Raw genomic sequence first — 20,373 nt, forward strand, 5'->3', positions numbered from 1 at the left:
TGAAATTGATAATTGTAGGCCATATCCATGAGAGAAATGGAGTGGAAGAAACTCAGGTTTCCCCAATAGTATAATTGAGTTTGAACATCATGGGCATGTAAGCGCAAACATTACACACCATGAAACAAGGCAGCAGCTATGTGAATCTAGTAGTTAAACCTCTAAGCAAGGTTAAACCGTGGGAGCTTAGTGTATTACCACTGCATAAATGAGATTAGTCATGGGGTGGGGGGGTAGGGAATCTAAAGTAACACATTTTTAGGTATTGAAGACAGACCCTTTACTGTCAAATGTAAAAAAAAGGTTTATTGAATAAAGGCAATAGGATTTTCTTATACAAACCACCACACCTTCCATCAACCTTTCGATAAATATTACATTGATTATCAAACTCTGACTACAGTCCTAGGATAAAAAGGCTATTTCAGTTTTACCAGGCACCATCGAGTGCCCCCTTTTTAGACATTTGACATGGAGAAAAATTTGCCAAACGGTACACATTTTACCCCACTTAAGTATTTTTGTTGAATCCATTTACCGATCAGTCATTTAACTCACAAAGGACGTTACGATAATGGTATTGTTAACCTCTGAATCCCTATGTTATTCAAAGTAAATAAAGCAAGCAAGTAACAGTTAAACCATTAAATCATGTTAATTTTATCTGGCAATGTGTACTGTATGCCTGCACACCACTAAAAGTTGAGATTATGTACAAATGTAATGATACTTGTACATCAAAATGTTTACTTTAATAGGATAGTCTAACGATTTTAAAGTGAATTTAGTGTTCAATTTACCCAAGGAGTGTAATGCATGACTTTTGGTGTATTTAAACTCCATTAAAATATACCCCCTAAATAGAATGCTTCATATTTTTAAGAGAACAATTGTATGGATAATGATTGATCCGTCATTGATTTAAGATAACATACTGTAAGCGAAAAAATAATACCTGCAACAAAAAAGCTATATACCATAACATGGAGTTCTCACTGAAACCCTCCAGTGTTCCTCCACTTCTGTTCCCCAAATAAATCAATGTACAGAGATCTGAGTTGCTGAGTACATGTGTATCTGTATTAAACGCCAGGCAGCTAAAGTGCTGTTGCGTGCCAGTTTTTCCACGCTCAGTCTCTCCTGAGGTTATTCAGTCTCTCCTCAAGGTCAGCATCTGCATCTGCCAGGGCTGGCTGGGGTTCAGCTTTCTTCCCACCTGCTACGGAGAGGCTACCTCCCGTGGATGGCAGATCTAAATGAACAGGAAGGAAATCAAATCAATCAGTAATCATAGGAATCTTGATGAAGAGACATCCAGCTTTATCACTACTACAACATTTTACTGAATGCAGTTGTAAATTTGACTGACTGTGTTCCTTACTTGAGAGTTCGTCAGAGAGATTGAGACCCAGCTCGTCCAACACTTGGGACACAACAGCATCACTAAATAAAACAGTGAGGGAGTTAGTGTTTCCATAGATTTACCAGCTAACATAAGTATGCCAAAAAATATGAATAGTACAAATTAATGACATTCACAAATAACGATGTGATCAAATTGAGGTAGTACTGGCTTTGGTTTTGAGATTTAAATGATTTGGCTGGAGATGTGTGTCATGAAGCCCCTACCTCTCTTCTTCATCATCCTCATCACCCATGGCATCGTCTATGGCATCATTCATCATCTCCTCCTTCATGTCCATGATCTCACTCTGTCGTTCAAACTCCATCATGATCTTCTGAATCTGTGGCAACTTCATCTGTGTAGGGGAAGTGAACATATGACGTAAGCCAATAGAATGTATTGGCACAATTCACTGGTAACAAGAATGACTACAAACATTTTGGGTTATTAATAGTGTTTGACAGTTCTACTGGCAAGTTATCTTAAACAGAATTGGATCGTGTTTTTAACAGGAATCAATCAAATGATACAATGAAACAATCACCTGTCTGTTCATGGTAGCCATTGCTTTGGTGACACCTTTCATTGCTTGTGCCATGCTGTTGTTTGACTTGAGAGTCTGGATCTTCAGACTGACTGCTTGGATATTTGCCTTCATCATAATGAATTTCTTCACATAGTGCCTTGTACGAACCAAGTCCTTCGCCATGATCTTCACAGCATCCTGTAATGGTAACAGAGGAGTGAGAATAGATTTTTTTTTTAAAGCATCAAGATTTTTCCCCTTTACAGCATCTTATCTTTGCCCCCCTTATTCTCTCACCATCTGTCCCTGTTTGGCCATTTTCTTAATGTCAGCTATGATTTTCTTCTCCTGCTGCTCCAGTCTTTGTCGCTCTCTGTCCAGATCTCTCATGGCCCGAGTCAGTGCCCTCTGGTTTTGCCTCAACATCTCCTCCGGTGTCTTCCTCTTCCCAAACAAGAACTCCATCTAAGGAACAAAAACAGGAAATACAAACAATCCAAATCTAACTCTCTCGTCAGTCATTATTACTTACAATGTGCCAGTTTTTCCCCTGAAGAGGCACACATTTTAGGTATGTTTTATGCATACGTTTTGTTCGCGCCTAAACAAATTCTTGTTTATAGCTAATGTTTATAGCTAATTCTTGTTTATAGCCAACTTCTCATTATATACATTTACTGTAGCTAGAATGATAAAACTGCTTTTTAACATTCATGTTTAAAGGAAAATTCGCCACTTTTTAACCTCATATTCATTATCTCTAGCACCATGCCAGTGTCTACATATGTGTAAATAGGCGGCAGGTAACCGAAAAGTTGCTGGATCGAATCCCCGAGCTGACAAAGTAAAAATCTGTCATTCTGCCCCTGAGCAAGGCAGTTAACCCACTGTTCCCCGGTAGGCTGTCATTGTAAATAAGAATTTGGTCTTAACTGACTTGCCTAGTTAACCTTTAATTAAATTAAACAAAATTAAAAAAGGCCCGAATTTTATGATCTGTGGTTAAAAAATAAGAAGGTCTTAAATGCTTCTCTGTGACATCACATGGTAGAATTAATAGTGCTTTCAAGACAACTGGGACAAATACAAATATTAACGAGGTCAAATCATGACGTCGGTAATTTTCAGGTCGTTAAGTGAAAGCTCTAATAAGATGCCCAAGTTTCCAACTTGGATGACAGTTCAAAACGATTTTTTCCCAGTAAGGGTTAGTTTTTTCCCTTGAGTTTCCAGTTCTCTTGAACGCACTGAAGTCGGAGATTTCCGAGTTGTTTGAACGGGACATCTTTCTAGAGCTCCAACTTTCCGACCTGAAGATCGCCGATGTCATGATTGACCTAGTTTTTTCCCTAGAGTTTCCAGTTGTCTTGAAAGCACCACAAAAGTTAATTAACACAACCTGCAACGAGTTTCTAGCCATTGGGAGGATATTTCCTTGCTCCACATGTCACCACGAATCTCATATGGTGCTTTTAATGCTGCGTTCAAAACAACTGGGAACTCGGGAAAAAACGAACTCCGACTGGGAAAATCTATTTGAACGGTTATCCAACTCGGAATTCCAATTCGGGCCTCTTTCCAGAGCTCCGACTTTCCGACCTGAAGGGTCACTGACGTCATAATTTGACCTCATATCCAAGTTCCCAGTTGTTTTGAACAGGGCAATAGTGTTTGAAAATAATGTTGTAACTTTCACTGTCAACTTGTAGAACTTTTTATTTTTATTTTTTTCCCCCAAGAGAAATGCGCCGTTTTCACATATGTAGACTTTGTTATTCTGCAGTAGATAATGAAAATGAGGTTAAAGTTGTGAAATTGCTCTTTAAGGTTATTGATCGAAGTCTAATAACTCAACAGGCATATGCATAACTAAATGGGACTGATTACGTTACTCTGGTGAGTAGACCTTTAAACCACAGAGTACTGTCTTTGTTTAAACTATTATGATTGTTTCCTTGCTAGCAAGCTAGCTGCTAGTAGCTAAGAAGTTGAGTCATAGTAACAAATTAAATGTATTGGTCACATGCTTAGTTATTCCATGTTAGCTTACCGTGTATGAGGTCTTCCGTGTGGCTGTTTATGTCACGATAATGACAATTGCAACGGAAAATACTGTTTGAGAGGTCTTCAATGGATTTAATTCGGGAATAGTCTACCTATTTGTTTTCTTTCATATACTTCCGCATACAGATATCTCCACTTCCATCCCAGCAGGATATGACGTAATAAAGATTTTTGAGTCATAAATGCTACTGGTTCGTTTGTTTTGAAAGGAGACTTTTGCCGTTTCTGTCCCGGTTAGGCAGTTTCCATTTAAGTCGTTAAATTACTAATATTAACTGCTGGGTAGTAAGTATAACAACAAATAAACACACTTGGTTGAGACAATCAATAAACAGACGGGCAGTATTACCTCTTTATTGATATGTTTATTAATAATTTCGTGGCACGGTGTCTTGTAAAACGAGCATACCAAAGAGTAATGGCGTTCATGTTCTTAGTGCGATAGTCACAGACGCATACCAGTGACTTTATTATATAACCATTTAGAGTGAACTCAATAGGTGGTAAATTAACGATTTAACGTTAAATCCATAAAGTGTAACGTTTGAAATGCATTTGGTTTCATAAATCTGATAAAACAGACATGTTCAGACCAACTATGTCCACTTGGTGGCATCAAGGTACTTGCAGTGGTATCAATTTCCCAACTACCCAGATTGAAGAAGAGGACTCGCTGAAGCACACAATGCACTTCTGACAAGGGTAGTATCGCCTAAATCTTCATATCCTATTTGTTTAAAAATATAATAAGTCGTTGGAGAATCGTGCTATTTTGTGTATATTTGAAGACCGTGGTCAGGGTAGATTTGGTTCGACCGGAAACGTCGGCAAATAACTTCCCCCTACACAGTGCATTATTGTGTGGGCCGCTGACGGAGTTGTTCTGCCAGGGGCTTGGTCGACACCCTTATCAATGGAACTCCAGATCGAGGCTTCAGTAGGGCCTTGAATAATTTCGTCTTTAATGACTGTTATGCGAAAACAAATTGGTGTAGGAAGAGACACATCGATAACACACGGATGGTGGGTGTCCAAACAGTCGCCATATAACGTCAGTCTTGGTGTAAACAAAACAATTTTTGTGGATTAGTTAGGTCTTTACGATAATTCAACCATTCGTATCGGGCCCATCGTTAGACTGGAAAAATAATGTTAGGTAGCTTTACTCCCAGCTGCTGCAGGGTAGTTATGGATTTTGTACTAATCAATATTTCAGACGGTTTTTAAAGAATGCGATTTACTCCAGTAACGTTGCCTACTCCGTGATAACTAGCTACATTGAGTTTGCAATACACATGCTAATTAGCTACCCAATGTTAGCATAATAAAGCACTTGAATACATGTATCTAGGTAGCATTAGCCTAGGTAGCAGATAGCAAGTGGATATAATTCTCATGTATTGCTAAAGTTAGCTTAGCTACAAAAACAGTTAACTGTCTAGCTGCTTATAATAATTGTGTGGCTGCGCTAAATTACTTAGATAAACAGTGATCTATGCTTTAAACTAGCAACACATATCTTACTCTGGTTATTTTCCGTGGCAGGTAGCTATCTATCGCGCTATTGTCCGTTTTGCTAGTTAGCAGTTAAGCTATCATTGGCTAATGAGCGATTTTAGCTAGCTCATTTGTCAGCTCGTGCCGAAATTTTAATTGGAACGAGATGGGTATGCTTTACATTTCAGTATTACATCAGTAAATGTAACATTGCTATAAAATACACGTTTTTGGGGAAAAACAGCTAACTACGCAAGTTAGTTAGCTAGAGTTAGTGATTTTGTTTACATACGCATATTTGTTTTTTGGCTTGCCAGCTAGCTTTTGAGACTTAGAATCAGCCATGTCTTGACAATAGCTTCCTGGGGTTACTCCTGCTGAACCATCAATTCTGGAAATAAAGATAGCATCTTAGTGCATTGACATGACAGTCAAAGTTCGCCGAGAGAAAGGCACAGATGCCATCCTGTCCGCAAAAGACACTAAATAATAGACTACTATTAACGCCATTTTAAACAGGGGCTCCGTTGTGGGCCTGTGTTGGTGTTTCTTTTTGGTCTAAGGAAAGTGCCACCGTGCCGGATTTTTACAAGTGCCTTCGGTCAGACTGGGACTGGTGCTGTTTTTTTGACATGGAAGGTCCGATTCGAAGTAGTGTGTTCAGACAGAGCCGACGCTCCCGTTCTCAACGAGACAGAGAGCGGCGCAGGAGAAGAGTAGACCTCGCTGTGCAGCGGGCCACATCGCCCTCCTCGGGCTCGGAAAGGGAGCTTTGTGGGTCAGGATCTGTACTCGGTCCTGGAGGTAAAGAATGTCGAACCAGCCCTAGACACAGGCCTCCTCGACGGAGGAAGCGAGTGTCGGTGTCCTGCGAGGAGGACATCATCGATGGCTTCTCAATTGCCAGTTTCATCAGCTTTGAGGCCCTGGAGGTAAGTCTCTGTGCTCACATAAGGAAATACAATCTTACCCTGAACACAATACTCAGATATGATGGACTTCAACCTCATGTAAATAACATTTGGTCCTGGAATAAATCAGACTAACACACATCAACGGTTTTTGGAGGCACACAATGGTCTCCACAGAAGTGCATTGTCCTCCCTCTATCTCTTTGTCTTTACTTGGTCACTAGTTAGGTTAACATCCCCTCCAGGTGTGAATCAGTTGTGCATTGAACTTCTTACAATTCAGGCCATTTACACTTTGAACACTTAGGAGGAGCAATCCAATCAACAACCACAATGAAAGCCATTGGATACAATGATCTTCTCTGTGTCTTAACAACCTTAATTATTTGTGTACACTAAGCACCCTATGTAAATACAAATAGCCTAGGTTATATTAAGGTTTAGGAATATGCTTGACATTAGACCAACAATAACTAGTCTCGTTCTTCTCTTGAGTTTAAACCCCACACAATCCACTATTTCAGGATACGTATTTGATATACACTATATATACACATCTTAATGCTACAGCATGACATTCTAGATGAGTCTGTGCTTCCAACTTTGTGGCAACAGTTTGGGGAAGGCCCTTTCCTGTTTCTGCATGACAATGCCAGTGTGCACAAAGCGAGGTCCATACAGAAATGGTTTGTCGAGATCGGTGTGTGAGAAATTGACAGAGCCCTGACCTCAATCCCATCGAACACCTTTGGTATGAATTGGAATTCCAACTGCCAGCCAGGCCTAATCACCCAACATCAGTGCCCGACCTCACTAATGCTCTTGTGGCTGAATGGAAGCAAGTCCCTGCAGTAATGTTCCAACATTGAGTAGAAAGTCTTCCCAGAAGAGTGGAGGCTGTTAAAGCAGCATAGGGGGTGAGGGGCATATTAACGCTCATGATTTTGGAATAAGATGTTTGATGAGCAGGTGTCCACATACTTTTGGTCATGTAGTGTAGCGTGCTCTGGGGGCAGTTGAATGGCAGCAATCCAGTATCCGTACTTTAGACAACCTTCAGAACTGAGTTGCTAAAACATGCAATATCATTGTAACCAATCTGAAATCGTGTCAGGGCACATCATCACTGACTGTGCTATTAATTTCTCAGTCGAGGCTTCCTCATTTGTTTTTTGGCCAATTAAATGTCGATGGCAAGAAGGTCCTTGGTGGCTATCAAGGCAAGACATGAGCTGCTTAAAACCTGTGTGCGAAATTCTGGGAAATACTAGGAAGTCAATCAAATCGTTGTCATTGTTTCAGTAAACCTAACATGCTGACCACACCGCTCATGTGCGTTGCAAAATAAGTGTACACATACATCAATCATTGCACCCACACTGTCCGCGCGCTAAAATAGAAATAGGTTCTATTTGTGACGCTCAACGCGCTGCAAGTCCGTTCTCTCCCATCTCCTCATTGGGTTTTTACGAGCATATACCCATGAGCCATCTCATTGGTGTTTAGGAGCATATACCCACGTGGGTGATTGAAAGATGAACTGACGTCCGCACTCCAGTCGGTTGTAGTAATGCACCATAAAGTTGGTTGCACCGCCATATAAATCCAAAGAAGAAAAAGAAGCCTGAGGTGGTGACAAGACGGTAAACTGAACTCCTTTCTCATCTATGGATTGTCAGAGTAGAGGACCTTGTGCATTTCAGGTAAAATAACAACCCAATGTTTATATACCAGAACAAATGAGCTAGCAACAGCAAGCTAGCTTAATGACATAAATGTTTAATGCTTTTCGACCTGTCCCCAAATTAATATAATTGGTTCAGTTTGTTTTGATATTTCAACCTGCGTATCCTGATCGTGTCTGGTGTGGGGGTACAAAATCAACATGCACACGCAGGCGTCTGGTTTGATCAGCTTGTAACAGTTTTGTACCGCTTGTTTAACACTGCGACATATCTTCTATCAAGATGGACTGCTCCATGAAGCCTAACCAACGTGCCGCCATGCTCATGGGAAGGGGGAGCAAGAGGAAGAGGGGCCCAAAGGAGAATGGCAGAGGGCTCGTCTCAGAGCCAGAGGAAGGGGCCCTACCCAGCTTCTCCCGCAGCTGTTGGAATAGGAATAGAAAGAAGAGAAGAAAGACAGAGGTGAAGGTAAGCAGCACACCGGCGGTATGGTTGCCATGCTATTGCGACCCATTTGTCTCTTGTTTTTGGGAACTAGCTGGCCTGTTCATCTTAAATATTCAGACTGAAGTTAATTCAAGACCTTTAATGGCCTACAGGTCTAGTAGGAGCACTGGCTGATTAACACTTAATAGTGACACCTCATAGCAACGTGTCGGCCGAGCTTCAAATGAAACCATGGGGATTTATTAACTCAAGGTGAGACAGACATGAAGATTATTTCAAGTTGCTAAATACCCTGTCGATGGGGAAACTATATTTAGAGTACGACTGCTCTTTGACACTGGATTTTCAGGTGTTATGCATCCCAACCTAGGGAACGGTTAGCATCCCAACCTAGGGAACGGTTAGCATCCCAACCTAGGGAACGGTTAGCATCCCAACCGAGGGAACGGTTAGCATCCCAACCGAGGGAACGGTTAGCATCCCAACCGAGGGAACGGTTAGCATCCCAACCGAGGGAACGGTTAGCATCCCAACCGAGGGAACGGTTAGCATCCCAACCGAGGGAACGGTTAGCATCCCAACCGAGGGAACGGTTAGCATCCCAACCGAGGGAACGGTTAGCATCCCAACCGAGGGAACGGTTAGCATCCCAACCGAGGGAACGGTTAGCATCCCAACCGAGGGAACGGTTAGCATCCCAACCGAGGGAACGGTTAGCATCCCAACCGAGGGAACGGTTAGCATCCCAACCGAGGGAACGGTTAGCATCCCAACCGAGGGAACGGTTAGCATCCCAACCGAGGGAACGGTTAGCATCCCAACCTAGGGAACGGTTAGCATCCCAACCTAGGGAACGGTTAGCATCCCAACCTAGGGAACGGTTAGCATCCCAACCTAGGGAACGGTTAGCCTACACAGTATCATTTGGAAATTCAAGGGTGTTTAGTCCTGAAAAAGTCATAGTCAAAGAATGTGAAGGCAAGAATAGCAACTCAATAAAACCATCTGCAAAGTTGAAGCTAAGTAACCTCCTTAAAACTACTAGGCTGGGAGTTGCAGAAGAAGTTCAAAGTGATTCTGGAATGGCTTTGACGTCTGAACTATATCAGGATACAGATCCTGCCTGTAATGTTCCACCTGCTCTGCCTAAGGCTTGGGCCCACATTTATGTTGAAGGTGAATACCATCTATTTTACATATTAACTGTTAGAATTGTTTTAGGTTGGGGGCATCCTCTTCTTGGAGACTGGCTACATCGTAAGTTTCTTTATACTTCTATTGATACAGTACTTAAGCTGTCCATAGGATACAGCTGTGTTTTTCAAATGTTGTGGCACATCTAAATGTAGCCATTTAAAAAAAAATGTTCATGTTTTCTTTTAGTGTGACACAGAGAGCGAGTCAGCAGATAAGGTAAGGTACTGCTTGAATCCAACCACACAAAATGAAGATTCGTTTTTGGAATTGCACTACTGTTCCTGCTTATTGTTAGGTTTAGATTTACCTACTGTGTTTTTCCTCTCATCCCCCTAGGCCTCTGACAATGACATGGAGCCAGTGTTCACTGTCAGCACCAGGAAAGGTAAAATGCTGTTCTCTCTTTCCCATAGCTGTATGCCTTTGCTTTATAAATAGGCTCTTGTCATTTGGTGACTTTGTTTTCAGTATGCACTCATTGTTTTATTTTTTTAAATTCAGTTTTGTAATTTTCTTTTTTCAGAGGGGGGTTGCAGGTACAAAAACAATCAAATGAATGCATACAAAGAACCCATTCCACCTCCCCGCATCCTCTACTCCCACCCAGAAACCATGCCCCCACCCACCACCGCATGCCTCCCTCCCCTTACCAATCCACCCAAAAACCAGGATGGCTTATTTCTCCACCTATCCATCCCCTGTTTCTCCACTTATATTCCCTTCCCCCGTACCACCCCTTCCCCGTGGGCCTGAAAGCAAAGAAAGTAACAATAGTCTATATAAATATATATAATTGGTTTGAAGGTATTGGGCTTTGGCTGAGATTGTTCTTTAGAGTCAAGTATATTTGCCCAGGCCTCAATTGTTCCTTGACTATTACCATTCATTCCCACTAACGATAATTCTGTTTTAACTTCTAATAGTAACTGTGTTCACCGGTTAAATGGGAAGGAGTGATGTGGTTTCCATCTGAGCCAACACTGCCAGCAGTATTCTTCTCTGATTGAGAGATTCAGGGAACTATCATTGTTAACTAACATAATAGATGGAGGCATTGAATATTTGAATTAATGCATTTTGTAGTTGGTCGTTCGGATTACGGGATGCGACGGTCAAGTTTTTCCATATTCTGTTCCAGTTAAAGGGTGCTTCAGATTCAATTAGATCTGTGGACCATACTTTTTTAATGGCTAGCTCAGAATATGATCTTTCCAAAAAGTTGTTTATATATTATAGTGATCAGTCTTTTCGAGAGCCCAGAGAATTTATTTCTAAATTCCATGATTGGATGTTTCGGTAGTTGGATAGCATAGCTGACCTAAATTGTAAATCTAGAAAAAAGGAGTTGCCTGGTAATGTGTATGTATCTTTCAAATGGAATCTTCTCAGACCATTACTGTCCATGATATCGGTAAGGGTACCGATTCCACATTAGGACCATTGGGGTGAAACAAAGTATGCACTCATTTGAAATTATGCTGTGTTTTTTTTTCTCGCCCTTTAGTTATGGAGCCTATCCCTGTGAGCGTTTCCTCTTCTATGGGCAAAGGCTGCCCTCTACTACCACTACCAGGCCGCTGTGGCCTCTCGCGGCTGGCGGTCACCCCACGTGTCTCTGGCCTGGAGCGCAGCCAGGAGAGGAGCCTGGAGCCGCCTTACCCCGAGCCCCTGTCTACCTCCTTCTCCTGCCTGCCGTCCCTCTCCCCGGCCACGGTCACACGGCCCGGCCAGCTCAACGGCGGCAGCAGCAACGGCCTTCACCACCGCCCCCACCACGACCCCAGCCCGCCGCGCTCCAAACACAAGCCCTTCCTCACCTTCCCCGGGCGACACCCATCCATCTACAGCATGGGCATCAACAACAGGTCAGTCACTGGTACTACCAGGTCTGCCTAGAAGTTCGCACTCTTACTTCTGCAGTAAAAACAACTACTTCCACTACCACAATTTTTTGAACAGCTGAAGCAAACACGCATTTTCTTCAGGAAATGTACCTTTTTTTGTTGTTGTCTAAACTTGTTTTCACTCTCCTTAGGAACGGTACCTCAGTCAAACCCCAATCCTCTTCTGCTGCTTCTTCATTGTCGTCTATGCGACCCCCAACTCCCTCAACCGGTATGTCGATGTCCCTCATGAGAGGTCCAGGGTCGTCAGGATCTCTACGCCCCCCTTCGCGTTCCGGCTCCCTGTTCACCTCCTCCCCTGGGCTTCCCCCTCCACCTCCTCTCCTCACGTCCCACTCAGGAGCAGGTACTGTACAGTTGGCACCAATGTGTAGTGCTATTTTTTTTCACCCCACAGCCTCAGTCAGCTCGTCAACCATAATTGCAAATGTTTGTGTTTTATTTACCAATCTGGTCTGCTATTAGCTTCCTATGGGTACATGGACAGCCTAATGTTAGTGTAGTAAAATGAGTTCTTTGTTTCTGATTTAATAATAACTCCATTCTGATCTGTCTGTTCCCCTACTGCAGAACAAGACCTGCTGCGCCAGGGCCTGAACTCTCACTTCCTGGCTTCGCAGGACCGCGAGGGCCGCCGCAGCGTCCCTGGGGCTGAGACTAACGGTGGTGGGCCAGGCCGCTCTACTCCCGGAGGTCCGTCGGGGGCCAGCTCCAGTTCGGGCTCCTCAGGCCGCTCCTCCCAGGCCAGTGTCCAGCCACTGGCCTTCCAGTTCCACCAGCACAACCACCAGCACCAGCACACACATACACACCAACACTTCACCCCCTTCCTGCACCCCAACGCCTCCGCACCACCGCCTCAGCACCTGGTAAGAGATGACATGCTACCCTTCTCACATTGGGTTTCATAGAGCAGCTTCTGCCTTGAAATGCCAGTGTTGACATGTAACTTATCACTTTTTGTATTCATCTTTTAGTTTGAGAAGTATGGCAAGATCGAGGGGCTCTACAGAAACACTGTGAGTTTATGTTTACATGCTCCAGAATTGGTGTGTTTGTTTTATACATTTGAGGTGGATGATGAGATGAATGTGGTAGGGGTCTGAGGAGTGTCGTTTTAACCAGCCTCTCTCTGTGTATGTGTGGCTGGCTGGTGTAGTTCTTCCCACAGTACCCTGCTCCCTCAGTGCCAGGCATCCAGCCTGTGCTTCCTCCCACTGGGCCCTTCAGCTCTCTGCAAGGAGCCTTCCAGCCTAAGGTGAGTGGAGCTTTCGCTACATTTCCCTGAGAGATTGTCCCTTTACAAGTCAATGGATTATGATATGTTGTTGTGTCTAGATGAAGAACCATTTGCTGTGTTTTGATACAGCCTCTTGCCCCCCAGAGAACGAGTCCTGAGATGACCGCTCGACTGGGGGGTGTGCCTCACCACCTGCAGCCCAAAGACCCCAGGGTAAGATGCTCCGTATAACTATGTCATTATAGAATATGTCATGGCAATGGTTACAACGGAAGCTTGTAGTATAGGATTGAGTTGATAGACGATACGCGTGCCTATAAAGGCATTATGTGCGAAGACTTGGGCCTAGTAGTCAGTGCAGGAAAGAGTGGATAAAAATTAGCAAACAGTTGGATAGAGGGTCCAGTGCAGTCAAATTATTTTCCTGTGTTTTATATATATTTCCACACTGAGGTTGGAATGATTTTATGAAATTATTATAATGCCCTTTTAGTGTAAGAGCTGTTTGAAAAGACCGCCTGAAATTTCTGCCTGTTTGGGTTGAATGGAGTTTTAGCCTTTAATGATGACATCACCATGCGGTAAATTAGTTAATAGAGCAATAAGAAAGAGTTCCAAACTTCTGCAAGTGACAGCTAATTATCTGTTTTCCCCCTCCCCACTCAAACCACTCCCAGACAGTCAGAGCAAAATTCTTGCTCGAAGAATTACTCTTTTCTAAGAAGCTATTTGTTTCTTTTTGATCATTGTTTTCAATTAAAATCGCAGCAAGGTACTTAATTGTTACCCAGAAATGATTTGATATTGTTATAATAACGGCTGCATTGGGCCTTTAACAAACATGGTTTACTACTCCTTTTTGTTTTTTAGCTAACTGATCCATTTGGGACATCGTTGAAAGTCAGTAATGTAAGAAAAGTCGGACGCTTTATCAACCCTTGAATACATTTTTTAAAAAGTGTTATGATACTGTCACTGTTCTGTTGGTGTTCCTACTAACTCCTGGTCAGATTCAAAACTATTCGACTAAACGCCCTTGCACACCGAGTCTGACTTCTTCTCTGACTTTTGGCACACCTACTGTGAAACTCCGCAACTTTCTGTCATTACTCATTTTGGAACCAGAAGGATTCCTATATATTTTTTTTGTATAGGGACAAGAAACTGACCCATAACTTGTTTATTAATGCCTTACTAAACTGTACTTCTTCCACCATACTCACGTTCATGCTATGCCAGACAAACATTTCATACGGCAGACGTTAACACCATTGCATCTGACTCTGTGCAAAGGCCTTAAGTCTTAATGCAAGCTAAACAGGATCACAGTCAATCATGTGTTTTTGAATACACAGAAACCAGGGAAGTGGTGTGCAATGCATGTACGTGTGGCATGGATGATTCTGAGCCATCAGAAGAAGGTGAAGGTAATGACTTGTGAAACATTTCACTTTTTAAAATGTTTGTATTATTTGACTTCATTCTGATCCAATCTGTATTAGAAAGTATTTCGGGGAAATTCGACCACTGAAGCAACTCAAACATTCTTATCAGATGTCAATATAAAAAACCGTAACAACATTGGTTTAGTTGTCAATGTTTATTGAAAAAGCTATTTGCAATTGCTGATCTGTAAACAATATTCTAATCTGCTCCTATTTATATGTATTATCTGTAAATAGTTCTCAAGTTTTCTGTGTCATACTGCCCACCGACTTGTTTTCTTTCTTTGATGAGCTGCCATTTAGGGGCCAACCTTCCACTGCCCTCATCTCACTTGAAAAATGCTATGGCCATTGCAGTGACTAACCACCGCTCTCCTCTTTCTCAGCTGATGCAGGCAGATCCTCACAAGCTGGACTTCCGTAACGAGCTGCTGGCTCGTCTTCCAGGGGCCGGGGGTCTGGGGCCCCTTGGAGGTGGCCTTCCATCTGCCCACGACCTGAACCGACCTGCCAGCCTCTTCACAGCTGCTGGTGGGTGCTTTTGTGTTCTTGCCAGATATATTTGAAGAAAAGGGGCAGCAATTGTTTGCACCATACAGAGAGAACTATGGGCTGTTCAAAAACCACAGGTAAAGAGAAAAGATTCCCTGACATTGCAAATAGTTAGTCAATTGTTTATAGTTTTTATTATGGATAGTGGATTTATCACATTTGACATCTGATGTGAACAGTCAATCATGTTTTTCATGAAATGGGATGATATTTGAAGGAAACCAGTATGATGACCGATGTGAAAAATGACTGTTGCTTCTACATTGATAAAGTTACATGTTCGCTCCCCCATGTCAAACACTTGGATTCGTTATTAAGGGGACATCACCCGAACTCTCATTTTAATACACCAATGGTAACATGATATTCACGGACCTAATTTAAATAAGTACCGCCTTGTAACCAACATCGGAGAAGGCATGTTTGCAGAGGGGCGTGGTTTATATAGCTAGATAGCTACTCTACTGGTGCCAAAATGTCACTGTAGGGTGCTAGCAAATGTAATTAAAAGTTTCCCCTATTCATTGATGGCAAAGATACTTGTTTCCCCCTTTCATCTGTGTCTGGTGTTAGCCAGTTACTGGCTCGCAAGGTCTTCATCTGTGTCTGGTGTTAGCCAGTTATTGGCTCGCTAGGTCTTCATCTGTGTCTGGTGTTAGCCAGTTACTGGCTCGCTAGGTCTTCATCTGTGTCTGGTGTTAGCCAGTTACTGGCTCGCTAGGTCTTCATCTGTGTCTGGTGTTAGCCAGTGACTGGCTCGCTAGGTCTTCATCTGTGTCTGGTGTTAGCCAGTGACTGGCTCGCTAGGTCTTCATCTGTGTCTGGTGTTAGCCAGTGACTGGCTCGCTAGGTCTTCATCTGTGTCTGGTGTTAGCCAGTGACTGGCTCGCTAGGTCTTCATCTGTGTCTGGTGTTAGCCAGTGACTGGCTCGCTAGGTCTTCATCTGTGTCTGGTGTTAGCCAGTTACTGGCTCGCTAGGTCTTCATCTGTGTCTGGTGTTAGCCAGTTACTGGCTCGCTAGGTCTTCAGATAGCATTGAACAAAAGGAGGGAGTTGTTAAAAATGCAGACGCTGTTGTCAACACATCCGTTAGTGCTGCTGTGAAACGCTTCACAAGAGACATGCCAAACGGGAGATGTATATTTTTGTTATGATAGAATTGATGCAATTTCACTTAGTTGCTTTCTGTGTCACCAAATTCGCTTGAGTGGATTTTACTGCAACATTCCTCACTGCATTCAAGTTGCTTGGCATGGGTGTTTCAAGGTGAGCTCATGAATATAAGCTCCCCGCCCACTCAGCCTGTCTTTTCAAACTTCTTAGTTAGCTATGACAGAGAAGGTACTTTTCAGAATGACTGAGGACCTTTTTAAAGTATTATGTAGAGGTGTGTGTATTTGACATTTTGGTGTGTGCCCCCTTTTCCCTCAGGTGGAGTCAATCCATCATCTCCTTTCATCCCACCATCAACGCCCCACTCCTCTTTCCTCACCCCAACTGCACACTTAGGTAAGAGACTGCTTCAAAGGTCGCATCTGCGCCACTTGCACCCTTGGTAAACAATTCTTATTTTGATACACTGTCTCAAGAACTGCTTTGTTTAGCATATTCACAGGTCACTGAAACACCGTATTAGGCTAGATAATCAATTTAAGCATAGTAACTTTAGAACATGCGACTAAAGTAGCTTGTACTCCAGTGAGTCTGAACACTAATAGTGAGTATTGCCAGAGGTTTGATGCTGTAAGGTTTGTGTCCGCTTCAGTCCTGATGTTTATATGTGCATGTGTTGCAGACCCGTACGGCCGCTCACCTCCGTTCGCACCTCTCGGAGCCCTGGGCTCTGGTGCCTTCGGGGGACTGGGCAGCCCTACGCTGGGTGAGTCACCATTTCTCTTCCTCAAAAAGGAACAATCGTTTATGTCCTTACTCCTTGGATAATAATTTGTACTGTCTACTGAAATGACTAACATTATTCCAACGTCTTTCCGTCTCTAGCTAACAGCTCAGTGTTTGGCCACAAGGAGCCTCCTGCGGTCGGGAGCTTACCCAACCCTCATGACCCATGGAACCGGCTGCACAGTGGGCCTCCCCCATTCGCCGGCCCCAGCTGGGCCAAGGGGAGTGAGAAGAGGGACGAGCGGGACCCGGGGAAGGACATGGAGAGGAGAGAGATTATTCACATCAAAGACGAGAAAGACAGGTGAGAGACAACGGCCTCACTCAAACATATTTCATCAACCTAGTTCCTAAATATGTTGTTTTGAACTTATCTTTCTATAGTAGTTTTCTGTCTGATACAGTTCACGTTACTCAACACATTTTTAATGCTGTTTTTGATTAGAGTGCTTAATTGGTATACCTCTCCCCGCAACCACTGATCAACTTCTATCCTCGTTTTCAGAGACAATATGCTGTATGGTCGTCAACCTGTGCGGATGTCTCCGGTCGCCCCGGCTCTCAAGCAGCATCGCAGCAACACCCCTGTCTCCCACATTAACGGACATGGGGGCCCCCTGGGAGGCCCCAGCGGTCTCACTGAGGATCTGACACGCAGCCACAGCAGGGACCGAGAGAGGGACAGAGACGGGGACAAGAGGCCGCTCTCCTCCAGGCCACCTCCACTAGGCCCTTCGTCTTCAGCAGCTGCAGCAGACAGAGACAGGCCTCGCTCCTCTTCTTCCTCTGTGCTGACAACTCCCCCGCCCTCGGGACCCGGCGCCCCCTCGCCCTTGGATCTGTACCCCCGTCAGCAGCCCCCAGCGCAGCACGGCCTACATAACGAACTCTCCCACTCCTCACAAAGAGAGGGAGCCCCCCCTGCCTTATCCTCAGCCACCTCTCTGTCCCAGGGCAAGAAGCCTGACCGAACCACCACCCCGTTGCCCAAGCCTCCCCCCCTCTTCCCCCCAGTCAAGGTTAAGGAGGAGCGGAAGGAGGAACCGGAGCCCGTGCCAATCTCCCTGCCGCCTTCCCTGCCCCCCAGCCACAACTACGATCGGCCCAACAGCCGCCCTCACCACCACCGCTCCGCCACCCCCTCTTCTCTCTCTCTGACTCCCACACCCGGCTTGCCCCTGCCTCCTCCCACCCCGCACAACCCTCACCATCACCTCTCCATCCTGGAGCGCTCCCGAGCGCAGGCCGCCATTGAGGCCTACCTGGGGAGCACACAAGGGGTTGGCGGGATAGTAGTGGGTCCAGGGGGAGAGAGGTTCTCCACCCATCCCCACGGCCCGCCCCAGGGGCATGGCCAGCACCCCCACAGCTTCCCATGGGACCCATGGAGGGAGCTGGCTGCCCAACAGCAGCAGCAGCAACGCCGAGAGGCCATGGCTCTGCGTTCGGACCCCCACCTAGCGTTGCGCTCCGACCCCCATCTGGCCCGGCTGCTCCAGAACCAGCACGCTCAGCGCTTCTTGGAGGCCGAGAGGGCGGCGGCCATGGCAGCAGCGGTGGCTGCAAACAACCCTCACCACCACCCTCCTACCTCCTCCGCCTCCTCGGCCCGCCAGGAGTTTGGCCTGATGGCCCACAACTTCGACCGCCCTCCCCAGCTGGGCCCCCAAGGTGGCGGGCTCATGGATGAGCAGCAGCGTGCCCAGATCCTGAGGGAAGACTTTGAAAGGGCACGCTACTTTGGGATGCATTCTCACCCACACCTCTCGGGCTCCCACCTCCCACCGGGTTCTCACTCTGCCCACCTGGAGCAGCTGCACGCTGGGATGCTCTCCCACTCACACCTCCATCAGCCTGGAGCTTCCACACACTCGCCCCACCACCCCGGCCTTTACTCCCGCCTGGGGCCTCTACACACGCACCACGTGCCCAACGGCATCCTGGCCAAGACCCCTGCTGGCCTGGTGGGGGCACTGTCCGTAGGAGCCCCCCCTCCGCTCATTCCATCTGTGACCAGCAGGTCTTCCACACCGACCCGCAGACTGGGTGGGCCTGGGGACTTGGCCATGTACTCTCACAAAGACGGCGAGTCCAGATAGTACAGGGACACACCGGAGGAGTCAAAGGGAAACGTCAGGATTACTTTGCTGCTCTCACTCTGCTTCCTGAAACACACAACTCACTAAGGCTCTAGACCAGAGATGGGCAACTCCAGTCCTCGGGGGCTGGAGTGGTGTCACACTTATTCCCCCATCCCTACAAACTCAGCTGATTTAAAATGAATTTGATTATAAACTGAAGATCATGATTAGTTGATAATTAAGTCAGGTGTGTTAGCTGGGACAAAAGTGTGACACCAATCAGGCCCCTGATGATGAGTTGCCCATCTCTACTCTAGACCAATGAGCCCCCCAAAGGGTGTTGCTGGGGTTGAAGATGGGGAAGGGATATGAGGAGACTTGTATGGGGGCGACTCAGCACATTCACAATGGTTCAATCAGTGCAATTTTAAGGTACATGGTTTCTGTGCTTCCTAGTGTTTTATTATTTTAAAGTTTGTTCTTTGTCCATATGATGTATACAATAATGGTAGCTGTACAAAGAGGCAGAGAAAAGGCTTTCCCAATTGAATATGATCAGTTTTGAAGCAAGCTTTTTCAGGTTTGATAAGATGAGAGATGTGCACATTTTGTACACATGAATCATTCATCCTTCTCTTGTTCCAACTCATGGGGATATATAAATACTTTTGCATAAATAAAACGTTGGGATGTTTTCTGGACGAGCAAAATAATTATGGTAGCACAGTATATTTCTCTGGTTTTTTTTTTGTTTGTGTCCTCTGTAATTGTGAAAAGACTAGGTTATTGATGAAACTTTTGAAGATTCTAAATCTATAAAGAACCGTATGCTTCTGTAGCTCTTCTCCTCACCACTCCTCTGTGATCTAAGATCCTTGGCTCCACCTCTTGTATTTAATAGAAAGAATGATGATGTATACTGTGCTGACACGGTAGACAATATTTCTCTTCTGACTTGACATATGAGCAGGACCCTAATATAGTAGTCTAGTGAAATTGCCTTTGTAATTATTATTGTTAACATCTTCTATAATGATAATAAATATATTCACTGTTATTTGTCATTGTTTCAGGTATCACCAATGCACTCCCCTTTAGTAACAATTTCAAGTTGTTCCACATCAGGCAGTAACAGTTGTTTGACGGAAAAAGGAAATGCTTGTGAACGTGAGTAAGACACAACCATAACAACCTCTGGCTTCTTCATGGATCAGATCTTTGAATATATGATGAATACACTGAGGGAGGTTTGTGTTGCTGTCACATCACATTTTGGACTATGAATGCCTGCCGGCAAGTCATTTTCACATTGATGCTCCATGAACAAAGATAATTTATATACATGGAAAAATGGGACAGGAGGCTTGAAAAAAGAATCGGTACACAGGACTGGACTAAGGGTATACTGAGAGAAGGAAAAGACATTTGGGTCGATTTATTTTAATAAGACCATTTTATACCTTTCAAACCCCTTCCCCTATAGTCCACAAAGATGAATTATTAAAATAACTGTTGGTTA

The 20,373-nt window shown here is 44.5% G+C and overlaps 2 protein-coding genes across 6 annotated transcripts; one reads left to right on the forward strand and one right to left on the reverse strand.

Annotated features, from left to right (window-relative positions):
• Positions 1 to 286: 286 nt before the first annotated feature.
• On the reverse strand, positions 287 to 4,165 carry LOC106579304 (charged multivesicular body protein 2a). Its single transcript, XM_014159111.3, has 6 exons — positions 3,982 to 4,165; positions 2,229 to 2,396; positions 1,950 to 2,129; positions 1,630 to 1,760; positions 1,382 to 1,443; positions 287 to 1,252 (listed from the first exon to the last, which is right to left on the reverse strand). Exons 2-6 carry the CDS (start codon positions 2,394 to 2,396, stop codon positions 1,131 to 1,133), a joined length of 663 nt encoding a protein of 220 aa, XP_014014586.1. The 5' UTR covers positions 3,982 to 4,165; the 3' UTR covers positions 287 to 1,130.
• A 199-nt stretch (positions 4,166 to 4,364) lies between these two features.
• On the forward strand, positions 4,365 to 20,373 carry fbrs (fibrosin). 5 transcript variants are annotated; one of them, XM_014159103.3, is made up of 18 exons: positions 4,365 to 6,424; positions 8,371 to 8,556; positions 9,757 to 9,792; positions 9,919 to 9,948; positions 10,069 to 10,117; positions 11,237 to 11,597; positions 11,768 to 11,982; positions 12,207 to 12,505; positions 12,614 to 12,655; positions 12,796 to 12,894; positions 13,006 to 13,089; positions 13,747 to 13,785; positions 14,232 to 14,303; positions 14,708 to 14,852; positions 16,306 to 16,383; positions 16,670 to 16,753; positions 16,873 to 17,077; positions 17,279 to 20,373. In XM_014159103.3, exons 1-18 carry the CDS (start codon positions 6,125 to 6,127, stop codon positions 18,870 to 18,872), a joined length of 3,918 nt encoding a protein of 1,305 aa, XP_014014578.3. In that variant the 5' UTR covers positions 4,365 to 6,124; the 3' UTR covers positions 18,873 to 20,373. The 5 variants fall into 5 exon arrangements, with proteins under 5 accessions (XP_014014578.3, XP_014014580.3, XP_014014583.3 ...); XM_014159105.3 differs by having other exon boundaries at positions 13,021 to 13,089; XM_014159108.3 differs by having other exon boundaries at positions 4,367 to 4,697.

Source organism: Salmo salar, chromosome 19 (assembly GCF_965601325.2).
Source record: "Salmo salar chromosome 19, fSalSal1, whole genome shotgun sequence".
Classification (NCBI taxonomy): domain Eukaryota; kingdom Metazoa; phylum Chordata; class Actinopteri; order Salmoniformes; family Salmonidae; genus Salmo; species Salmo salar.